Raw genomic sequence first — 21,401 nt, forward strand, 5'->3', positions numbered from 1 at the left:
TCCTGAAATTATTCCATGGAAAAAACTCCAAACTCTTTACCTTAGAAAGCGCCATTGTAGTCAAAGAATTGTATAAAGAAGTTATAGCCTAGCAGGTACCTTACAATATCTTTTTGTAAAACAAACATCCAGGATGTTAATATTTGTTTAAAATAATTAAGTAAAAACAAACTGATTATTGTGAGTTTAACCATTTTTCCTAATTATTTAATTTGTCGTCAACAGATTTTGTTTTTTCCAGTAAAAGTTCATTGAGGGGAGAAGATAGCCCACCCACTTCTTTCTCATTTCTAATTTTAAGCATCCTAGTAATTCCTTTACAACATAAGTTAAAGAATAATTGTGTAAAAAAGTGCTTCTCAATCTGCCTGTTATTATAATATCTCATTATGAAGTGCCTAAGAAGTATATAACAGTACATGAAATGTTACCTTCATACATAACTTCTTGCTCAGTGGGAGTGTAATTGTATCCTTGAATCAAATCTGGAAGACAGTCCTTACAAAAGGAGTGAAGACAAGGCAGCAGTTTGGGGTCCCTTCTCTTTAGTTCCCATTTGCACACCAAACAATTCCTTAACAGATCTAGACTCTCCATTTTCCTAGTCCAAAGTCTGACATCAAGGACATTAAAAGTCACAAAATGACTCATTACAACCACTTTTCACTTAATGAAGCGCTCGGTCACCCAAGTGAAAACTACCAGCCAACTGCAGAAGGCAAGTGCTCAAAAGTAACATTTATTTAGCCCCCTTTGAAGAAAGGGGAAGTTCCTTGCAGGTGAAAATTGCATACCCACATTACTGAAAATAACGTTTTCTTTGCAGATTAGCATGTTGGAAAGAGTGGTTTTAGGCAAACAAACCAAAATTCCATTATCAGTATACAGTGCTTGTTACTTTTGATAAAATCTGAGGCACACTGTATTGTGGATCTATTTATAGTAATGCTAACCGTCTACATTCTCACACACTCTACGCTTTCTGCTGACAGTTCTCAAAGTGAGTGAAAAAAGCAATGGTAGGTATGTTCCAACTTTTTCCACACTTTCTTCCAACATTTTAGTCAGCAGCAGAAGCAAATGGGAATAAGACATAACCAGTTAAAACCCTATATCAAGCAATGCACGTTAGAAAGTTGCTTACAGAAATGCAAAACTACATATAATTATGAACATTTTCACTTCTAAAGATTTAATAACTTGCATCTTACACACTGTACAAATGTCACCTTGGGGTTCTATGCTTACTGTCTCTTGTCTCTTAAAGACTATACATCAAATCTTTTCGCTTTACAAGTTTAAATGTTTTTCCTAACTTTAGCCTGGGACTTCCAGATCAAACTGGTTACTTACTGGCTTATGCCTCATCCTAGATTGTGAAATTGGAACTGAAGCCTCAGTTCCAACATGGAAATAATCCACACATACAGCAGGAAACGTTGCAAGTTATAACTCATGAAGTTTCCTTCTTGTTATTCTATAGGGAGGGAAGAAAGGTGAATGTAGTTCTGCCATCCCCTGCTCCTTGAAAGAAGTTCAGGATTCCACCTCAGCATACCACAGATCCTGCAAGATCCTCAAAGATCAAGGGACACATCTACTGCTGTTTATTGTCTCCACTTTGCTGCCTGGCCCTGGAAGCATGCCTTCTACAAGGATTGTCCCTGGGACTACTCTATAAAGGAGTTCCACAGCACAGGAGGGCAAGAAGCTCAAGCATTTTGGGCTGTATTAATCGATGTTGCTTTCTTCCATGTGTATGGGTGGGGGAAAATCTAGAGGAACCCATCTGGCTCTCTTCACCCATGCTGTGACACTGGTCACTAGTTGAACCATGCTGAGATAGCTTAATTAGGACAAAACTGCAAACCCCCAATATTGATGGTTATTTCTAAAATTAGATTCACCAAACCAGCAACAAACAGTTTCTCAATACCTCACTGGTTATCCAGAAGCCAAAAATGCAGTTCCCTTAAAGCCATCCAGCTCTCTGGCTTCCACCCAGACAGCCAAGTCAAACATGATGGGGATTAATGAAAAAATTTGTCCATCATATTAAAAAAAGTTCTACCAATCCCAGAGGACCAGACATATTACCAACCAGGTCAATGAATATTTCAGATCTTACCCAAATACACTCTTACAGTCAATTCTTATTAACTAAACTAATATTTATTTTTTTAAAAAAGAGTGTGTAATGGTTAAATGATTCATTATACACAGATGAGAATAAAGTCCATCGGTCAGTTTCATAGTAGAGATGGTAAACTGAGTTGCAAAAATTCTTTTAGAATCAGTTTCAGAGATTATAGTCCAATAGACAATCCACATGCAAAGCCTGTATGATTTCTTCCATGAGAAATAGCAAGGTAAACCAGTTTATAGCTGGGATCTTTAGTCTTACGACTTGAACTTCCCCTGATGAAATCCAAGCAGATCTAAGATGACAGAATTGGGGCCACAGAGACCTTTTATAGATCCTTGGTAGTCTTATTGATATCTTCTTGATAGCAAGTACCTCCTTGAGCAATTAATAGGTGATTACTGTGGCTTTGAAGTAGAAACCCCCGATTTTCTATGCACATTGGTAACTAGCTATTTTAGCAAAAGGTAATTGGCCATTTACAACCATTCATAGATTGTTTTTATTTCTCTTTGACGTTTAAGTAGTAACTATGACATTTCTAGACTCACGTTCCATCTAAATGTTAATATCTTCTTTTGATTTCTTAATTAACAGACTATAGTGCCAGACAGGAACTATTTGGTTACATCGATCATCACTAACAAGATTGTAGGTAAATACAGACATACATTTACTTCCAAAGTCTTAACAATGCAAGTTTAAACATCAAAGTTCTAGCAATATACAATGAATAGCTCTAGTTACAATTTGTATTTCCATTCAATGTGTTTTTTGAAAGTTGATTTTGGATCATTTAGCCTGCTAGGCTTTTTCTGGCCCAGTGTCTCACATGCCTTACTTAGCTCACTGTAGAAGCATTTCAGTGGGGCTTCTGTGAGGTAGAAAAGACAGAGAAGCATGCCTGCAGAGGCAGAATTCCCCATGTCTGCAAGTATAAGTGACCCCTGCGCACAGAGGAGCATGTGTCACTTACGAAATCATTCTGTTAATGATGTGTGAAGCAGGACAAACCTAGCTGTCTCATACAATAATATCAATGATTAGTGCAGAATGCAGAGATGCATTTGTTTTAGTCAAGTTGACAAAGAACTTCACCTCACCCACGCAAAGCACTAGGTCAGTGGTTCTCAGCCTTTCCAGACTACTGTGCCCCTTTCAGGAGCCTGATTTGTCTTGTGTACCCCAAGTTTCACCTCACTTAAAAATTGCTTGCTTACAAAATCAGACACAAAAATATCAAAGCGTCACAGCACACTATTACTGAAAAATTGCTTACTTTCTCATTTTTACCATATAATTATAAAATAAATCAATTATTACTTACTTTTCAGTGTATAGAGCGGTATAAAGAAGTCATTGTATGAAATTTTAATTTGCACTGACTTAGTGAGTGCTTTTTATGTCACCTGTTGTAAAACTAGGCAAGTATCTAGATGAGCTGATGTACCCCCTGGAAGACCTTTGCATACCCCCAGGGGTAAGTGTTCCCCAGGTTGAGAAACTCTGCGCTAGGTGACATATTTAACAGCTATCAAGATAAATCTCAAAAGCTTGCCTTTTCTACTTTCATCCAGTCTTTCCAATGGATAGAAATCCTGAGGTTCTATTTTATTTGTGTCAAGCTCTTTCACAGGGATTTATCAAGTGTTCACATGCAATACAGTAGACTCTTGATTGCAGTAACACCTTGTAAGAGCAACTGCAAAACAGACAGAGTTATAATCTATCATTTGCATCCACAGTTGATTATAGATTCAACATTAGAGGCCGTTTTAAAGCCCATTTAAAAATGAGCTCCATTAAATATACCAATAGTATAATTAAATAGCATGATAATAACGATTATTTATATATGAACTCACTTTATCTGATGTATCTTCATGATCCATCTTCCAGAGGCAAATGTCCAAAATGGTCTGCCTCAGGGGAAAAAAGTGATCTGAGAAACACATTGGTTTGATCTGAATAGAATGCAAGGTCTTAGAACAAATTTTGCAATAGAGAATAGTTAAGGACATAGAGGCAAATGGTAATTGGGATAAAATACCATATGGTTTTACAAAAGGTAAATCATGCCAGACTGACCTGATCTCCTTCTTTGAGAAGATTACTGCATTTCTTGTCTAGAAAATTGGTTGATGTATTCAACCTGGATTTCAGTAATACATTTGGTACAGTTGCACATGGGAAATTACTAGTTAAATTGGAGATGGGGATTAATATGAGAATCAAAAGGTGGGTAAGGAACTGGCGGAAAGGGGAGACTATGAGTCATGCTGAATGGTGAACTGTCAGGCTGGAGGAAGGTTACTAGTGGAGCTCCTGAAGAATCCATCTTAAGACCAATCTTACTTAACATTTTCATTAACGACCTTGGCTCAAAAAGTTGGTGTGCATTATTAAAATTTGTGGATGACACAAAGTTGGGAGGTATTGCCAATACGAGGAAGGACCAGAATATCATACAAGAAGATTTAGACCCTGTCTACACTTACCTCCGGAATTCGGCGGCAGTCGACGGGAGTTACGCAAGCTACGCAAAAAACTTGCGTAACTCCCGTCGACTTCTGGGCTCCTCTTCTGTGCGCCATCTTCACTGCATTGCGCCAATGGGAACCACGGTCCCATCGACGCAGCGCTACACCACATGTGAAGGTGGTCTTAGTACGTCGATTTCTGGATCGACTGAGCAGGTCTTCACTGAGCAATCGATCTGACGGCGGCAACTTTGCCGCCATCAGTGTAGCTGTAGCCTCAGATGATCTTGAAAACTAGAGTAATAGAAATGAGATGAAATTTAATAGTGCAAAGTGCAAGGTTATGCGCTTTAGCACTAACAATATGAATTTTTGCTATGAGCTGGGTATGTATAAGTTGGAAGTAACAGAGAAAGGCCTGGGTATATTGATCAATCACAAGATGACTGTGAACTGCCAATCGGATGCAGCTGTGAAAAAACCTAATGCAATTCTAGGATGCATGAAGCAAGGTATTTCCAGTAGAGTTAGGGAAGTGTTATTACCACAATACAAGGCACTGGTAATAGTAATACACGTATGAAATACTGTGCAGTTCAGATCTCCCATGTTTCAGAAAGATGAATTCAAACTGAAACAGAACAGAGGAGGACTACTAGGATGATCAGAGGAATGGAAAACCTACCTTATGAGAGGAGACTCAAGGAGCTTAGTTTGTTTAGCCTAACCAAACAAAAGCTGAGGGGAGATATGATTGCTCTCTATAAATAAGGAATAAACACCAGAGAGGGAGTTATTTAAGTTAAGGGCCACCGTTGGCACAAGAACAAATGGATATAAACTGGCCATCAATAAATTTAGGCTTGAAATTAGAAGCCTTCGTCTAACAATCAGAGGAACAAAGTTCTGGAACAGCCTTCCAAGAAGAGTTGCAGGGGCAAAAACTAACTTGTTTGAAGACTGTGCTTGATAAGTTTATAGAAGGGATGGTATGATGAGATTGCCTACAGTGACATATGTCCCATCTATGACTGCTATTAGCCAACAGTTGAAGATGGGACACTACAGGGAGAGAGCTGTGAATTAGTACATTCTTTCCCAGGTGTCCGGTTGGTGGGGCTTGTCCATATGCTCAGGCAGGGTCTAACTGATCGTCATGTTTGGGACTGAAAAGAAATTTTCCCCAAATCAGATTGGCAGAGACCCTGGGGAATTTTTGCATTCCTCTGCAGCATGTGGCACAGGTCACTTGCTGGTTTGAACTAGCATAAATGGTGGAGTCTCTGTAACTTGCAGTCTTTAAATCAAGCTCCGAGGACTTCAATAAGTCAGCCAGGGGTTATAGGCCTACTACAAGAATGGGCAGGCGAGGTTCTGTGGCCTACAACATGCAGGAAGCCATACTAGTTGATCATGATGGTCCCTTCTGGTCTTAAAGTCTATGTGTCTGTGCACCTCACAAATATTTAACATACTGCTTCATTACAAGATCACACACAAATATATTAATTTTGTAATAGGAGACTGAGTTTTTAAGGAAGAACATTGTTTAGACAGATGGCTAAAACATAGTCCAGAACCAAGGCCCTGCAGCAACAATGTGAACCCATAGCCTGATCTTACAAAGTACTGACAGACACCAGTAGTACATCCTGACTTCAGCTGAAGGACTCTCAGAACATCACAAAATTAGGACTTCCAGGGAGGTGTAATCTTGTTTCATAGAAGAGGACAGCATAAGGCAAATCTTATCATAACTGGAGCATCTTTGTACCTTAGGGCCGTGACTTTCAGCTTAAGGATTTGCTCTCTCTTCACTGTCCTCGTCTTTATTTCTTGCTGATGCCATCAAATGATGTTTTGATATCTTCCTGGTGTTAAAAGGGGGTTTTTGTTGTGAGAATTCCACATGGCTTTTAAGACATTATCATATTTATCTTACCATATTTGTTTATTTTATAATTGGTACATTAACAGTTATTTGGGTTGGCAAGAGCTTGGTTTCACTTGTTGAATACCACCCAACAAAAATACTTTTTCATATTTATAAGACATGCATACAAAGTAAAGAACAAAGAGGGAAAACAGGCAAAACATTTAAAATTACAAAGTTAAGTCAATCTTCATTTTAATTAGTTCTTTCATTCCTGCTATTTGTCCAGAACCTACTAATGGGAAAATCCCTTATTGGAAGTTTCTTAAATGTCATCAGATGTTCTTCCTGGGAATCATATCAAATTGTAAAGTTGACCACTGACTATCTGGTAAATTCTATCTAGTTTGGTGGCATCCTTTCTTCAGCAAAGGCTAGTACCTGATGCTTCCAAGGAAAGTGAAGAAACATAATGCACCTGATCTTGCACACTAGAACTATCTTACACTACGGAGGAAAATTAGATATTATGATACGTTCTAAAAGTAACACTGTCAGTAGGCAGGGCCAGATTCAGAGGTCTTAAGAAATCTTACACTCTGAACCTGCAAGGAGCCATATGGGTAGATTCCTGCACCTGAGTAGAGTATCTTGGAAAACTGAAGTTTTCATCCACAACCTAGTGAGAACTGTTTGAGGTTCACAGATTATGAGCTCGATTTCCAATGTCATTCACTCTTATTTAGGTCATATACGTGCAGCAACTCTACCTCTGTGTAATTTGTAAACTGAAAGGCAAAAACTAGCTTTATCACAATCCATGATCAACTGCCAGAAATAGGTTACTATTTATACAAATGTAACGTACAAGATTGTAAAGGACAAAACTACTCAGGTTCACAGCTGCTCCTCAACATTTACAAACGGCCTCAAAATAAAAAATAATAAAAAAGCTGTCAGTGTTAGTATCAGTTTCTCCTCTTGTCATTCTCCCCACTTTTATTGGTACTAAGCAGCAAGTATTAAAGGACACTATCATATATTTAATGGAAAACTTTGGAATCAACTGTAAAAAAAATCCAACACTTAAACAAAAATATTAGTTGTAATCGAGATGTTTTTGCTAAAGTATCAACTGTTAAAACACTTGTTTTAAAACAAAATTATTTGGCAAAAACAACCATCTTTTACCAGTAAGCCCAAACTAGTTTCAGGATTTTGGAACAGTCAAAGGACAGTAAATGTTTCCACCGTTACACTCAATCATGAAAATTTATTCTGGGCTAACACCTGGCCATATAGGATATGTCCACACTGCAGCTGGGGAGAAGCCTCAAAGTTCAAGTAGACAAAATTGCATTACCAGGGCTTGAGCTAAAAAAAATAGACATGTGGATGTTGTGGTTTCAGTGAAAACGTGGGCTAGCCATCTGAGCTTAGACCCGGAGGGTTTGGCAGGCTTGAGAACCAGAACTGCCACCTAAGATGCAACATCAACACTGTCATTTTTAGTGCACTAGCTTGACCCCTGCTTTCACAAGGCTCTCTTGCTGGGTTGGCAGGCTCGTTCCCAGCTGCAGTGTAAACCTCCCAAAGGGTCTCACTTTGGGAGTGAATTTATTTTCTAAAGAAAGAAATGACTACTTTGTATGTGTATAGCAAGTTCCATTTGAATACTTCAAAAAACACTTTAAAAACATTAAGGAAGTAAGATTCACACCACCCGAGTAAGGTAAACAGCATCCAGTCCATTGCATGTATGGGAAAGCTGGGGAACGCTAAGTGGCTTGTCCAGGTTAACACAACAAATCTGTCACATGGCCCAGAGTAGAAACTAGAACACCTCAATCCATATCCTTCCTGTGCTCTAGGCACAAACCCACACAGCATCTTCCATACGAGCACCTGATGCAACAGGAACAGCATTTCCAGCCACAAGTTCTTAAGTCAGGCCCACAAAATCATCTGCCTTAAAAACAGGATTTTTTTTTTTTAAATCGCAAATGCGGGTTGCTCTGGGTTTGCCACCCACCGGGGAGCCTTTGGGGCTCACGTTTTCCAGCGTTTCTCGCCAGTGGGGACACAAACGTACTTCACACACCAAGCACAAGCTGAGCGTCTCCCCTAGTCCCGGGCTCCAGGAGCTAGGGCTCCAGGGAGAACATCCAGCAGCAGCAGGATAGCGAGAGCGCCCAGGGGCTGGGAAGGGAGCAGGGTGAACAGCTCAGGAGGATCCACACGGGGGCGGGCAGGGAGGACTCTGGGCCGGGCCGAGATAGGGAGCGGCCGGGGCTCAAAGGCCCACGTGGAGTTAGGGCGCGCAGAGAAGAACTGGCGGGGGCGGGGAGTGAGGGCCTGATCCACCTTGGGGGGGAGGGGGGAGACACAGGAACCAACCACTGGGCGGATGCGGCTAAGGCTCGTTCGCAAGCCGGAGACCCCCCCCAGTCTCCCGGAGTCGCCCGCGCCCGCCCTTCGGCTGCCCATAGGCTCCACGAGATCTCGCGAGAGACTCCGCTCCCTTCGCTTCGCTTCACTTCCCCTCCCCTGGTGGGGGCGGGGGGCACTGTCCGGGACTTCGCGTTCTCGCGAGACAGCGGCTCCTCCCCTTTCTTCCTTTTACCCGGCCTTGCCAGCATGGTGAGCCGCTGCTCTCTGCGGCCGCGTGGCCGGAGTTGAGGGGAGCGACCGCGCGGCGGGTGGGGGAGGGACAGATCCCGGCGCGCGCGCGCGCGGCTCCCCCTGCGGCTGGGCCCACCCCGCTATTATTGAGGCCGGCGGGGGGAGCGGGCCCGGGTTCGGGCCCGGGCCGGAGGGGGGGAGGGGGGCGCTCGCTGGGCTCCTCAGTGTCTCCCTCAGACGGGGGAGCTTCAACCCGCTTCCCAGTCCCCAGGGGGGGGGGCCCGGCCCGGCCGCTCGCTAACACGCTCTGTTCTCTGCAGCCCTCCAGACTGAGGAAGACCAGGAAGCTGCGGGGACACGTCAGCCACGGCCACGGCCGTATCGGTGAGCGCGGAGCGCGGCCACGCATCGGGTCTCCTGCCTCCCTCGCTCCCCCCGTTCGGTGACGGGCTCCAGCCCCGCTCGCTCGCACGGCGCGGGCCGGGCATTGGACGGTCTCTCGGGGGGGGAGGTGCAGCATTTCTTGCGTCGCTCACGATTTCTTACCGTCTCTCCTTCCAGGCAAGCACAGGAAGCATCCCGGTGGCCGTGGCAATGCTGGGGGCATGCACCACCACAGGATTAACTTTGACAAATAGTAAGACACTAAAAACCCTCGGGGCTCGCCCTTCATCTGTTTCTTTCCTAGTCGTGTTGAGATGTCACACACATGGCTAACTAGCTTCCCAGGGGGCTTTTTGAACCATTCATGCAAAGGGACAGGCTTCCCCGTACATACCCCTGCCTTTGTAGCAGGTCTCTTCTTTATAGTCCTCTTTTGTAGATGTATTTCTTCTTTCCACAAATTAGCATCAACTAACGATTTAGTGAGTTCAGAATGTGGTTATTATTTCAGGAACGTTACCGTGTTGGGTTCTTTAGAACTTTGTTAGCTGGAGTTTGGGACACTAGTTCAGATCTGAACCCACAGTGTGTTAATACATGTAACCATATGGATCAAAAATGTTACATTATCCTGATCTTATGAACCCTCATGGAGCAAGAGATACGTATTTAAAGATGGCCGAGACTAGAGTCACATCTAGACACTGCTTGTTGTCGTGGTGTGCTAGAGTACTCGGAGAATAACTGCTAACCTTTATTCACTGACTGTCCCTGTTAGTAGTTCAGTCAGTCACCAGGTTAGTAACAAGGCCTAGACCCCAATGCCAGAGTTTTGGGTAGAGAGGGATTGCAGGCTAGGCCAAAACTAATCAGAGAAGATGCACCAGTTGTGAATTCTGCTTACGAAAGTACTAGATTTTATTTGTAAATTCAGAAAATGTGATCATCACTGAAGTATAAGAACAATTGATTACATCAGCAAATAACACTTCAATACAGTATTTCTCTATTTTCCTTTTCTGTCACAGGTTTTGCTTGTTTGGTAAATTAGCAAGGAGAACCTGGGACAATTTAGTTGATATTAATGTGAGTATTGGAGATGATACTTGCTACGAAATTTACATGAGCATTTCATTTATATGTAGTCTCTTGTACATAGGACTCCAGATTTTAAAAATCAGCTTTTTGAAAAAAATATGCTCTTTTAAGCATTTAATGTTCTTGAAAAGCCAATAGTTCCAACTTAAAGCAAATATAAGGTTTTACATTAATTTTTCTCTCTAGCCATCCTGGTTATTTTGGGAAAGTTGGTATGAGACACTATCACTTGAAGAAGAACCAGAACTTCTGCCCTACTGTCAACTTGGATAAACTGTGGACACTGGTTAGTGAGCAAACAAGACTAAACTATGCAAAAAATCAGGCTGGATTAGCACCCGTCATAGATGTTGTACGCTCGGTAAGTACTTGATTTAGCATCCCTTAACATTGGAATTGGTTGCTTTTATTTTTTTGCCTAGGATCTTGCACTTTGCAACCTTAAGGATAGAGTTTGATCATTCTAAATGTTCACTGATCTACTGTATTAAACTAATTCTGCTTAAATGTATTCCACTGCATTTTTCATCCTTATTTGGCATGTCTTTTACATTTGTTTTAAAAATGTTATGTTTTCCCCTAGTATTTAATACTCACAGTTAAGAAAGATACTTTAAACTAGTTCCTGGGATGTATGTAATCTGTGCCATCCACATTAAACACAGTCTTACTGCAGTCTGTCTCCCCCCCTTGTGCATTTGTGTACTTACAACTGATCTGAGCAGTTGCGTATATCAGCTTTAGGAGACCACTAGAGGAATTGTGAGCTTCAGACTTAAACCTTTCAGTGCATGTCATTTTTCAGCCAAGTGTGGGTTAGCCTCACCACATCGAGACTAGAGTCACATCCTGGCATTTTTCATTGTCTTGGTGTGCTATAGTCCTCGGAGAAAGACCACTGATCTATATTCACTGCCTGTGGTGTGTCATGCCTCAGTCAGTCACCTGATCAGTAACATTGTTTTAATTAAAACTGATACATGTAGCCAGCCTGGTTTGTAGCAGGTCAGCATTAAGGCATATGAGGGACTCTTCCTAGGACCAACTTAAGGGTTCCTGTTCGATCTAGAAGAGCTGTCATCTTTAATAGAAGCAGCTAGCTACTGGAAGATAACTAATCAAGCAGTTGCTTTATATGAGTGGTTCCCACAAAAGTTGGCCCATGGGGCTTTCAAAGTGGCCTGTGGCTCCCCTCCCATTGGCTGCAGAAGGGAGCTGCTGCCTAAGGACCCAGGCAGAGCGTGTTTCTGCTGGGCTAAAAGACCAGTGCAGGCTCCTTGCTGCAGCCAAGGAGATGGGAGAGCAGTCCTCTCCTCCCTCTGGCTGTAGCAGGGAGCATGGCAAAGTGATCCACCTATGTCCATAGCCAGAAGGAGTCCCTGCTGGAGCCAGAAGGGAGATCAGTACTCCCTTCCTCCAGCTCCAGCAGAGAGCAAAGCCTGGGTCCCTAGGTGCTGGGGTCCCTGCTGCAGTCAGAGGGAGGGGAATACTGATCTACCATCCCCCTGGCTGCAGAAGGGATCCACTGCCTCAGGACCTAGATGGAATACACAGGGCTACAGTCATGTGCAGCTTCCCTGCTGTAGCCAGGGAGAGGAGAGATCAGTGAGGAGGCAGCCTCCTCCCTGAATTCCTTCCATCTGGCTGCAGTGAGGGGAAAGGGAGTGGGAGCTGTTGGCAGAGACTGGTGGCCTTTCAGGGTTGTAAAAATTATATCTTTGGCCCTTGAGCTAAAAAGATTGGGAACCACTGCTTTATAGTGTAGCCTAGACTCGTTTTCCAACATCAGAAGGAGGTGGCTAGCCATAGCCTATTTTGGAGAAGGATGAATGAACTAAATTAAAATCTTAAACACTGAAGTAGCCAGGAGCTAAATGGGGCTTTGTGTATCACAAAATGATGTTAGGATTGTTGATGCCAACATTCTATCTTTAACCATTTGTGTGGCTAACAAGAAATCCATTAAATGTGAAGAATATGTAAATAGCTTTTTTTCATGGACTGTAGAGTTCCATTATATCTACACAAATCTTTGAAATTCAATGAGAACAATTACAATTCTTGGCAAAACGGTATAGCTGCAACCTGATGTAATTTTTAGGTGCTGTGACTTTATCAAATATTCTCACTATGCAAAACTACTGAATTGTAAACATCAATCTGACCAAATTTAAATAAATACATATGCTTTTCTCAGATTGCATTTCTCCTATTGCTATTAAAGATTGTGTGCACAGAGAATAGTTCTACATGAATCTTATAGATGCCAATTTCTCCTGATCTTTCTAGGGTTATTACAAAGTCCTGGGCAAGGGGAAGCTGCCCAAACAGCCTGTAATTGTGAAAGCAAAATTCTTCAGCAGGAGAGCAGAGGAGAAGATCAAAGAAGTTGGTGGAGCCTGTGTACTTGTGGCATAAAAGACTTTTTTAATTAAAGTTAAATAAAACTGTAAAATGTCTGAGTTACTTTATTTCAAAGCTACTTTCAAAACCTGTTTTTTGGGGGAAGGTGAGAGGGTGGCTTATGTGAATATTAGGAAGGCCAGTCACATTGCTTGTCATGATGATGGTAGTACTAACTACTAATTTACATAGGGGCTGTTTCTTATAACTGTCAATCACCAGCTTAAAATAAACTAAAATTGTAGTGTGAAACAACTGCCACATTTAAGATTATGCTATAGTACTGGGTTTATTTTTAAGCCTTTTCTCAGATGTAACCTTTTGAATACTGATGAAATGTTGCATTTTGGAAAGCACTATTGAAACCTCCCTCAACTTTTATTGAAATATTAAATTACTTACCTCTGCAGTCCTGTAGGTTGGACTGAAGTGGCTGATAGATGGCAGTCATTCTCAGAGAACACTGTTGCTAAACAAAAGGGGAGGCAGGCTCACACCCAACCAGTAATCTAATCCTACTACCCAGAACTACACTCCTTAGCTATCTTTTGACATCATGTGAATGCAAACAGTATATTCTATATTTACAGAAAATTCTTTTGCTTATGTGCATAGCATTGATTACCTATGTGGGAGTCACTTTTACAAATAAGACCACTTGATTTAAAATGTTAGAATCTAAGAAGCTTAAGGGATGAAGTTCTAGTAATGCTGTAAGCTAAATGCTGTTAAGGCAATATTTACATGCTGGCTTTCAGAATGTTGAAGCTGTTCATGAATTTATCTAGCCTTAACAGCACTCTGATGTGCATTTTACCCCCTTGGTTCTACAAGCAAGGCTAGGGTTATTACATGAATTACCTATAGCACTATACAAACCAAGAGTCCTGTAGCACTTTAGAGAATAACAAATTTCTGCAGGCATAAGCTTTCGTGGGCTGTAACCCACTTTGTCAGATGCATGAAGTGGAAACCACAGATAGGGGTATTTATGTACACATCCACAAGTAAGAGATAACAATGGGGAAGGCAAGTGCTAACAAAGTCAATTCAGTTAGGGTAGATGAGGCCTGTTCACAACCGTTGATAAGGTGAGAATATGTGAACAGTGACAATCCTTGTAATGGACACCCACATGGTCCTAGTATGCCAACATTTTTATGGCTGACCTAGAACATTGCTTCCTCGAAACTCGTCCCCAAACATCTCATCTTTACCTATGCTACATTGATGACATTTTCATCATCTGGACCCACAGGAAAGAGTCCCTCAAAGAATTTGATTGCGATTTCAATAATTTCCACCCCACCATTGACCTCAGCCTAGACCAGTCCACACAAGAAATTCACTTCCTGGACACTACAATACAAATAAAGGATGGTCACATTAATACCACCCTATACCGAAAACCAACTGACCACAGTTCATGCCTCCAGCTTCCACCTTGCACACATTACACGATCCATTCTCTACCAAACCCTAAGATACAACTGGATTTGCTCCAATCCCTCAGACAGAGACAAACACCTACAGGGTCTCCATAAAACAGTCTTAAAACTACAGCACCCACCTGGGGAAGTGAAGAAACAAATTGATAGAGCCAAACAGGTACCCAGAGGTCATCTACTACAGGACAGACCCAACAAAGAAAACACCACTGGCCATCACCTGCACCCCCCCAGCTAAAATCTCTCCAACATGTCATTAAGGATCTACAACCTATCCTAGAAGATGATCTCTCACTCACTCACTCAAGCGGTGGGACAGCTTGCTTACAGACAGCCCCCCTACCTACCCCCCAACCTGAAGCAAATACTCACCAGCAACCATACACCAAGAACACTAACCCAGGAACCTATCCCTGCAACAAACGCTGTTGCCAACTCTGCCTGCACATGGACGCTAGTGACACCATCACAGGTCCTAACCGTCAGCCACACCATCAGGAGTTCATTCACCTGCACATCTACTAATGTAACATATGCCATCACATGCCAGCAATGCCCCTCTGCCATGTACATTGGCCAAACTGGACCATCACTACACAAAATAAATGGACACAAATTGGACATAAAAAATGGTAACATCCATAAGCCAGTAGGAGAGCACTTCAATCTCCCAGGACACTGTAGCTGACTTGAAAGTTGCCATTCTTCAACAAAAATACTTCAAAAACAGCCTTCAGCGAGAAACTGCAGAACTGGAACTCATATGCAAACTTGACACAATCAGACTGGGTCTGAATAGGAACTTGGAATTGTCACTGTTCACACATTCTCACCTTCTAATCCATGGTTGTGAATAGACCTTATCTACTCTAACTGAATGGACTTTGTTAGCACTTGCCCTCCCCATTGTTACGTTTCTTACCCTTGGATGTATTTATATACCCCCTATTTGTGATTTCCACTTCATGCATCTGACGAAGTGGGTTGCAGCCTACAAAAGCTTATGGCCACATAAATTTGTTAGTCTTTTAAAGTGCTACAGGACTCTCGTAGTTTTTGCTGTATACAGACAAACACGGCTACCCCTCTGGAACTATAACACTACCTATAAAAACATTCATTACCCTTTCATTAGTTAGAAGATAACGTGAGGTAGAGTAAGCACAAGGGTTTAGCTATGCCTGTCAAATTTAATGGTTTGTGGCTGTACTACAGATAACTAGAGCATGCATTTTACAGAATGATGTACTGGAAATCAGTTTTCCAGTGCAACCCACCATCAGTGATAGGCAGCACACTGAAACCAGGTTAATACATGCAGTTGTCCATTGACAACAGAGAACTGTACATTTAAAATTCAAGCTCTCATTTCCAGAACTGTCAGGACACTGCCTGTGGCAACATAAGCCCCGAGAGAGTGACTTTCATTTCCTCTTTTTCTCCACACCCATTTAGTGTGAGTAGAGATGAGGGCCATGCTATAGGAATAGAGTCCACACTTGCACAGCATCTCTAATAAAACCCTGGGGAATAGCTGGAATATGCAGTATTTGTGCTTGAACACCACCCCACAGTGTGTGAGGCTCTGTCAAAGTTACAATTAATAATTTTGTAAGCCACTTAAAAGCAATGGCCCCTTAGCCCAGTACAAGTTCAGTTTGTGTCACCATGGAAAAAATTAAGGCAACAGCCCACAGTACTGCAGCAGGATGTTCTGCAGGCACAAAGCAGCATACGATAGGGTAATTCCGAGAAATACCACAACACAAAGCTAGGACAGACCACCAATCAAAACAGTTACAGAAACATGGTTCAAAGGTCTGGTCCACACTGCATCAGACTAATGTCCAGTTATAGGAAAGCAAACATGCTACCAGCGACAAAACTATTAACTGGTAGCCATGCTATGCAGGCAGACGTAAACCATGTTGAGAACCAGCCATGCCTGTGTCACAAACTTGGTTAAAAGTTATGGTATGGATAAGGGTCTAAGTTTGATTAAATGTTAGAAATATTTAGGTAAGCAAACATCTCAAAAACATTTTGGTAAATCAAAGTGAAAGCCACTCATTTTATAGTGTCTTTATTCAAACTTGAATAAATACAAAACTCCTTTATGCCACAAGAACACAGGCTCCACCAACTTCCTTGATCTTCTCCTCTGCTCTCCTGCTGAAGAATTTTGCTTTCACAATTACAGGCTGTCTGGGCAGCTTTCCCTTGCCCAGGACTTTATAATAGCCCTAGAAAGATACAAAAGATAAATTAGCACACACAGATTTTCATTAAAAACGCCAGAGGCACTGCACCCAGTTTCTTCTCCCACCTACACCAGTGACAGGTGTAATTTGGCTAAATCAATGGACTTTGATGCAAGCGAGAAGATCATCTTTCCTTGGCAGATGCAATTCCATTAGCAGCAGTAAGAGTTAAACACTAAATGCAACGACCTAAACACTAAATACAACAACCATGCTGGCATTAAGAGCCATTCAAATTAATACTTGATCATCACTGATAGACAAGCTGGATGAGGTAATATATTTTATTGGACTAATTTCTGTTAGTGAAAGAACGTCTTCTGAGCTACCTCATCCACCTTGTCTCTCTAATATCCTGGGCCCAACAAAGACATAGCAACACTACTGGTATCAGCAGTTTTGCACGTTGTGACAAACATGGAATGCTTCCAGAATTCAAATACGTAAGTAGTAAACTGAAGTGTGGCAAAAAAGGACACCCACAAACAACTTTGTTTTTCTTTTAATTTCACCAAACACTTCTTGCATAATGAACGCCACAGTCTGTGATGAACAAAGTGCTAATTAGTTTTAGATGTATTTCCTTGTTTCCGTTCAGAACAAAAATAGTGCACTCTTGACTAGTTTATGCTACGTTTTCCAGTCTCATTCCTCAGACTTCCATAGCTATTTAAAAATCCCATTTTTTTCCAGATGCACTTTTTTCATATTTTCTAGGAGATAAAGCTATAAATAGCCTTCCATTGAACTGAAGGATATGGGCTTGATTGTACATCATGATATAAATCACATTGTTGAAGGTGCTGGAAAGTTGAACAGAGCATGAGATTCTATGCTCCGCCTTTAAGCAGCTCAGCCTTGGGTGCTGGTGCTCATAGTTGAGGCCATCCTTTCGCACATCCACACTCAAAACCAACTTGTGAAGGAGTCCTTGGAATGCAGCCTTACAACTAGCTGTCTTCTATAGTTCCTGGCCTAGGGAAAGTCCTCCCCCTGGCCAGATCTGGGACTTTTAGACCTTATTATGGTCACTCCAGCCCTTTTATCTAAAGGGCCAGGTCAAGGGTGAGGATCTCATCCCAAGTCTAACCTTGGCTGGGACTGTCTTTTCCTGGATATCTGTACAAAGCCTAGCACACAATGGTGCCTTGATGAGGGTTCTAAGTATTACTGTAACATAAATTAGTAAGATTAACAACTTGCTCTTCATCTAGAATTACTGTCATCTCTATGAACAGACCAAGTTTCCTCCAGCCCAGAAAATACTAGTCCCAAAGTATGCTGCTAAACCTAAGTCTTCCCCCACGACACTTTTGCTTCCCCCTGTCCCAACAGGCTGACTAATGAATGTCACTGATTCGGTGGCTGACTGAGATATGGAACACCACAGCCAGTGAATAAAGATCAGAAATTTATCTTCGAGGACTATAGCACACCAAGACAATGAAACATGTAAGGATGTGACTCTAGTCTCGGTGCTAAAGAGGCCAACTTTAGTGGGAGAAAACAAGCAATAAAAGTTGTTTTTCTTTATAGAACCTTCCAATTTCCTCCTAAAAGCTCATCTGTATCACTACATGGATCAGTTTTAAAAATGAACAATGGGAGAATCTAAACTTTCAAACAAGGAAAAACCTTTTCATACTAATTCATGACAAACAAGAACTAGAAGAGCTCATGGAAGAAAAGAGAAGCAAAAGCACACACACTAGTAGAACTGCTTCTCAAAGTCAGATGCTCATAAGGTCTTTCACCTGACATTTTCAAACAATCTAAGAACTGTAATTTACCCGTAATTTAGTTTTATTTCCTACATGAGCAAACATTTATATAAAAATACCCATATTTTAAGTGATTAGAAACTAGAGATTCTGAAGATAGGATTAAACAACACTCTTACCGAGCGTACAACATCAATGACAGGAGCTAATCCAGCCTGGTTTTTTGCATAATTGAGTCTTGTCTGCTCACTAACAAGTGTCCACAATTTATCCAAGTTGACAGTAGGACAGAAGTTTTGATTCTTCTTCAAATGGTAATGTCTCATACCAACTTTCCCAAAATAACCAGGATGACTGGGGAAGAAAAATATTTGATATAAGATCACATCCTTTTTAGTTTCTCTTGAATCAGCTATACTAAAAAATCAGTATGATGTCAGTTAAACATATGTCTATCTACTAACCTTTATCATATGCACATTAAACTAGAAGGGGTATAGAAAAATCATACATCGATAAATACACAAAAGAGTTTTAAAGTTCAGTTATAAATAAGTCACTATTTGTATATTCTTGAGTGATGTTCACATTTTCCAAATCTATAAATGGAATTAATTTTACTAATGAGTTATGACTTCTGTACTAAAAATAAATATTTCATCTATCTTGTGAATAATTTGGGCCCAATTCTATATGTTATAGGCACTCAGAACTCTGACTGCTTTCAGAGGGAGATTGTTATACAAGAAATATAGATTCAGATCTGTTACTAATCGAGTGACTGACTGAACTGAAAGTAGGACAGTCAGTGAACAGAGATTAGTTGTTCCTTTCCGAGTACTCAAGCACAACTATGACAACAGGCAATGTCTAGATGTGACACGAGTCTCGGCAGTGTATACATACAAGATGCCTCCCCCCCCAAACATGCCACAAATCAGGATAATGCAAGAGCTTGATTCACCTAGTGTCACTATATATATGTATAGTGTGAAATCAAAGCTGACCAGACTATTAGTGTCTGATAAACTTAAATTAAACAATGGAAAAAATTCTAAAAGATACACACTCTGTAAGCTCTGAAACAAGCCATTTTATCGCATGTAAAACTAAAATCCAGTTACTAGCGCTTTTCCTTTTAAAAGAACAGATGAACAAAAGACTTTTCATAAACTGAATACAGTACTTTTTTTTTGAAGAAATATAGGATATCCAAGACCTTGAAAGAAAACAGCTAAGTTTTCTTGCAAGGTTATTGTACAGTAGCAAAATCCAGTGTCTGTATGCTTTTAATAAATAGCATATGTGCTGATGGGTAAAATAAACAGCCTTAACTTTTTTTAAAAATATTACATACACAAAAGTAGGAAGAGTGGGTGAGGTTTAAAGGAAAAAACTGGTATGTCTTACTATTTGTCAAAGTTAATTCTGTGGTGATGCATACCACCAGCATTTCCCCGGCCACCAGGATGCTTTCTGTGTTTGCCTAAAAGAAAATAAAAAGGTATTGTGACTTAAGAAATACAACACATCGTACTTTACTAAGGCCTCAGAAACTACTGATGAGGGCATCATGTCAGTTGATTTAGAGCAAGTCAATGAGCATGAACAGAGGAATACGATTTGAACTAGATATGTACAGCCATTAACCAGACCATTATTGAGCCTCTTTCTTGTATTACTTCACTGTTCTACATAGTGATACTTAGCAGGCATACTGTAAATCCAATGAGGTACCACACATTTAAGTTCCAGGACTAACATATTAGTAACCATTCTCTGCACTTACCGATACGGCCATGGCCGTGACTAACGTGTCCTCTCAGCTTCCTGGTCTTCCTGAGTCTGGAAGGCTAGGAACACACAAAAACACACAGTACCTTTATGACTAAAACTGTAGAGCAAGTGACAACGGTGAGAAGGAAAAAGGCACTGGCGTGTAGGGCTGCCCCAATGGTCCTCCTCTGAGGAAAAGATCATTTTTGTGATGCGTGGCCAGCACTTAATACAACGGGACCCCACCCAATCCCGAGTGGGTCTCTGGGACGGAGGCGCGGGGTTATTCAGCCTGGGCAGAGGGGCCCTCACCCGCCCGACACGTTCCCGCCTCCGTTCGGTCACCGCGTGGGGCGCGCGGGCTGCGTGCCAGGCACGTCGGGAGGCACCGGGAACGGGCCCGCGGGCCCACTCCGCACGGCCCCACTTCGGAGAGGCGCCTCCTCGAGTCTCCTACTCGGGCCCGGCTCTGAGCCGCAGGCCAGCCCGGAGCTCACTGGGGGCGGCCCGCTTCCCCCCCCCACGGCCGGCACAGGCGTTGCCTGGCGGGGCTGAAGCGGGCGCAAAGCTCGAGCCGGCCGGGGAACCCCTCCCCCACCGGCAGCGCGGCCCAGAGGCTAGGGAGGCCCCGGGTGTAACGCGCCGGGCGGTTGGGGAGCTGGGCCCCGGCTCGCGCGGCCAGCGCTACCCACCATCTTGGCTACGGCCGCCGGGAAAGAGGCAGAGGCTCAGAAATCCCGCGAGACCTCGGCACTGGTGGGAGGAGGACCGGAAGGAGTGGCCGAGATCTCGCGAGAGCTCACGCCGCGGACGGGTAAGGCCCCCCAATCTCGCGAGCAACCAAACGTGAGTTGGTACTTCCGCCTTTGGGAGGGACTCGGGCGGCGGCGGTGGCCGGGGTTTGGGCTGCTTCGTCCGTCCGTCCGTCGTTGTCGTGCCGCTGCCAGTGCGGGGCGGGTCTTTGTTTTGGCGCCTTCCCAGCTGTGCTCTCCGAGTCCGACACCGGGGGGGGGGCGGGGCGGGAAGAGCAGCCCAGGGCCCCTCCCGCCCCAGGTGGGGGAGGGGAGGCTCTTCCTGGCCTCCACGTGACTCCCAGGGGTCGCAGCTGGAGCTCCATCCCGCCGACCCCCGCGGCCTGGAGCCCAAACGTCACTGCTTTAGAAACACATCAGTGTGTTGGCCTGGGCTTGGA

General features: G+C 42.7%; 3 protein-coding genes and 4 non-coding genes across 7 annotated transcripts in view; 3 read left to right on the forward strand and 4 right to left on the reverse strand.

Moving 5' to 3' along the window:
- Window positions 1–651, reverse strand: part of TRIM66 (tripartite motif containing 66) — a 65,597-nt gene extending 64,946 nt beyond the window's left edge. The window contains exon 1 of the mRNA XM_067540409.1: window positions 432–651. Within this exon, the coding sequence (XP_067396510.1) occupies window positions 432–651 (220 nt within the window). The remainder of the gene's footprint in view (window positions 1–431) is intronic.
- An 8,402-nt stretch (window positions 652–9,053) lies between these two features.
- RPL27A (ribosomal protein L27a) lies at window positions 9,054–13,059 on the forward strand. The gene is made up of 5 exons (XM_067540749.1): window positions 9,054–9,136; window positions 9,439–9,502; window positions 9,680–9,755; window positions 10,787–10,961; window positions 12,890–13,059. Exons 1-5 carry the CDS (start codon window positions 9,134–9,136, stop codon window positions 13,016–13,018), a joined length of 447 nt encoding a protein of 148 aa, XP_067396850.1. The 5' UTR covers window positions 9,054–9,133; the 3' UTR covers window positions 13,019–13,059.
- Window positions 10,181–10,312, forward strand: LOC137148184 (small nucleolar RNA SNORA3/SNORA45 family). Its single transcript, XR_010918463.1, has one exon. It is a non-coding gene; the product is annotated as a small nucleolar RNA SNORA3/SNORA45 family (small nucleolar RNA).
- LOC137148185 (small nucleolar RNA SNORA3/SNORA45 family) lies at window positions 11,430–11,561 on the forward strand. Its single transcript, XR_010918464.1, has one exon. It is a non-coding gene; the product is annotated as a small nucleolar RNA SNORA3/SNORA45 family (small nucleolar RNA).
- Window positions 13,060–16,518: 3,459 nt separating the features above from the next.
- Window positions 16,519–20,983, reverse strand: LOC137148148 (large ribosomal subunit protein uL15-like). The gene is made up of 5 exons (XM_067540750.1): window positions 20,902–20,983; window positions 20,223–20,286; window positions 19,844–19,919; window positions 18,613–18,787; window positions 16,519–16,694 (listed from the first exon to the last, which is right to left on the reverse strand). The coding sequence occupies exons 1-5, from the start codon at window positions 20,902–20,904 to the stop codon at window positions 16,566–16,568; spliced, it is 447 nt and encodes a 148-aa protein (XP_067396851.1). The 5' UTR covers window positions 20,905–20,983; the 3' UTR covers window positions 16,519–16,565.
- LOC137148186 (small nucleolar RNA SNORA3/SNORA45 family) lies at window positions 18,058–18,189 on the reverse strand. The gene has a single exon (XR_010918465.1). It is a non-coding gene; the product is annotated as a small nucleolar RNA SNORA3/SNORA45 family (small nucleolar RNA).
- On the reverse strand, window positions 19,195–19,326 carry LOC137148187 (small nucleolar RNA SNORA3/SNORA45 family). Its single transcript, XR_010918466.1, has one exon. It is a non-coding gene; the product is annotated as a small nucleolar RNA SNORA3/SNORA45 family (small nucleolar RNA).
- Window positions 20,984–21,401: the final 418 nt, after the last annotated feature.

The sequence above is a fragment of the Emydura macquarii genome, unplaced genomic scaffold, assembly GCF_026122565.2.
Source record: "Emydura macquarii macquarii isolate MOO-44397 ecotype Brisbane River unplaced genomic scaffold, CSIRO-AGI_Emac_v2 contig_587, whole genome shotgun sequence".
NCBI classification, from domain to species: Eukaryota; Metazoa; Chordata; order Testudines; family Chelidae; genus Emydura; species Emydura macquarii.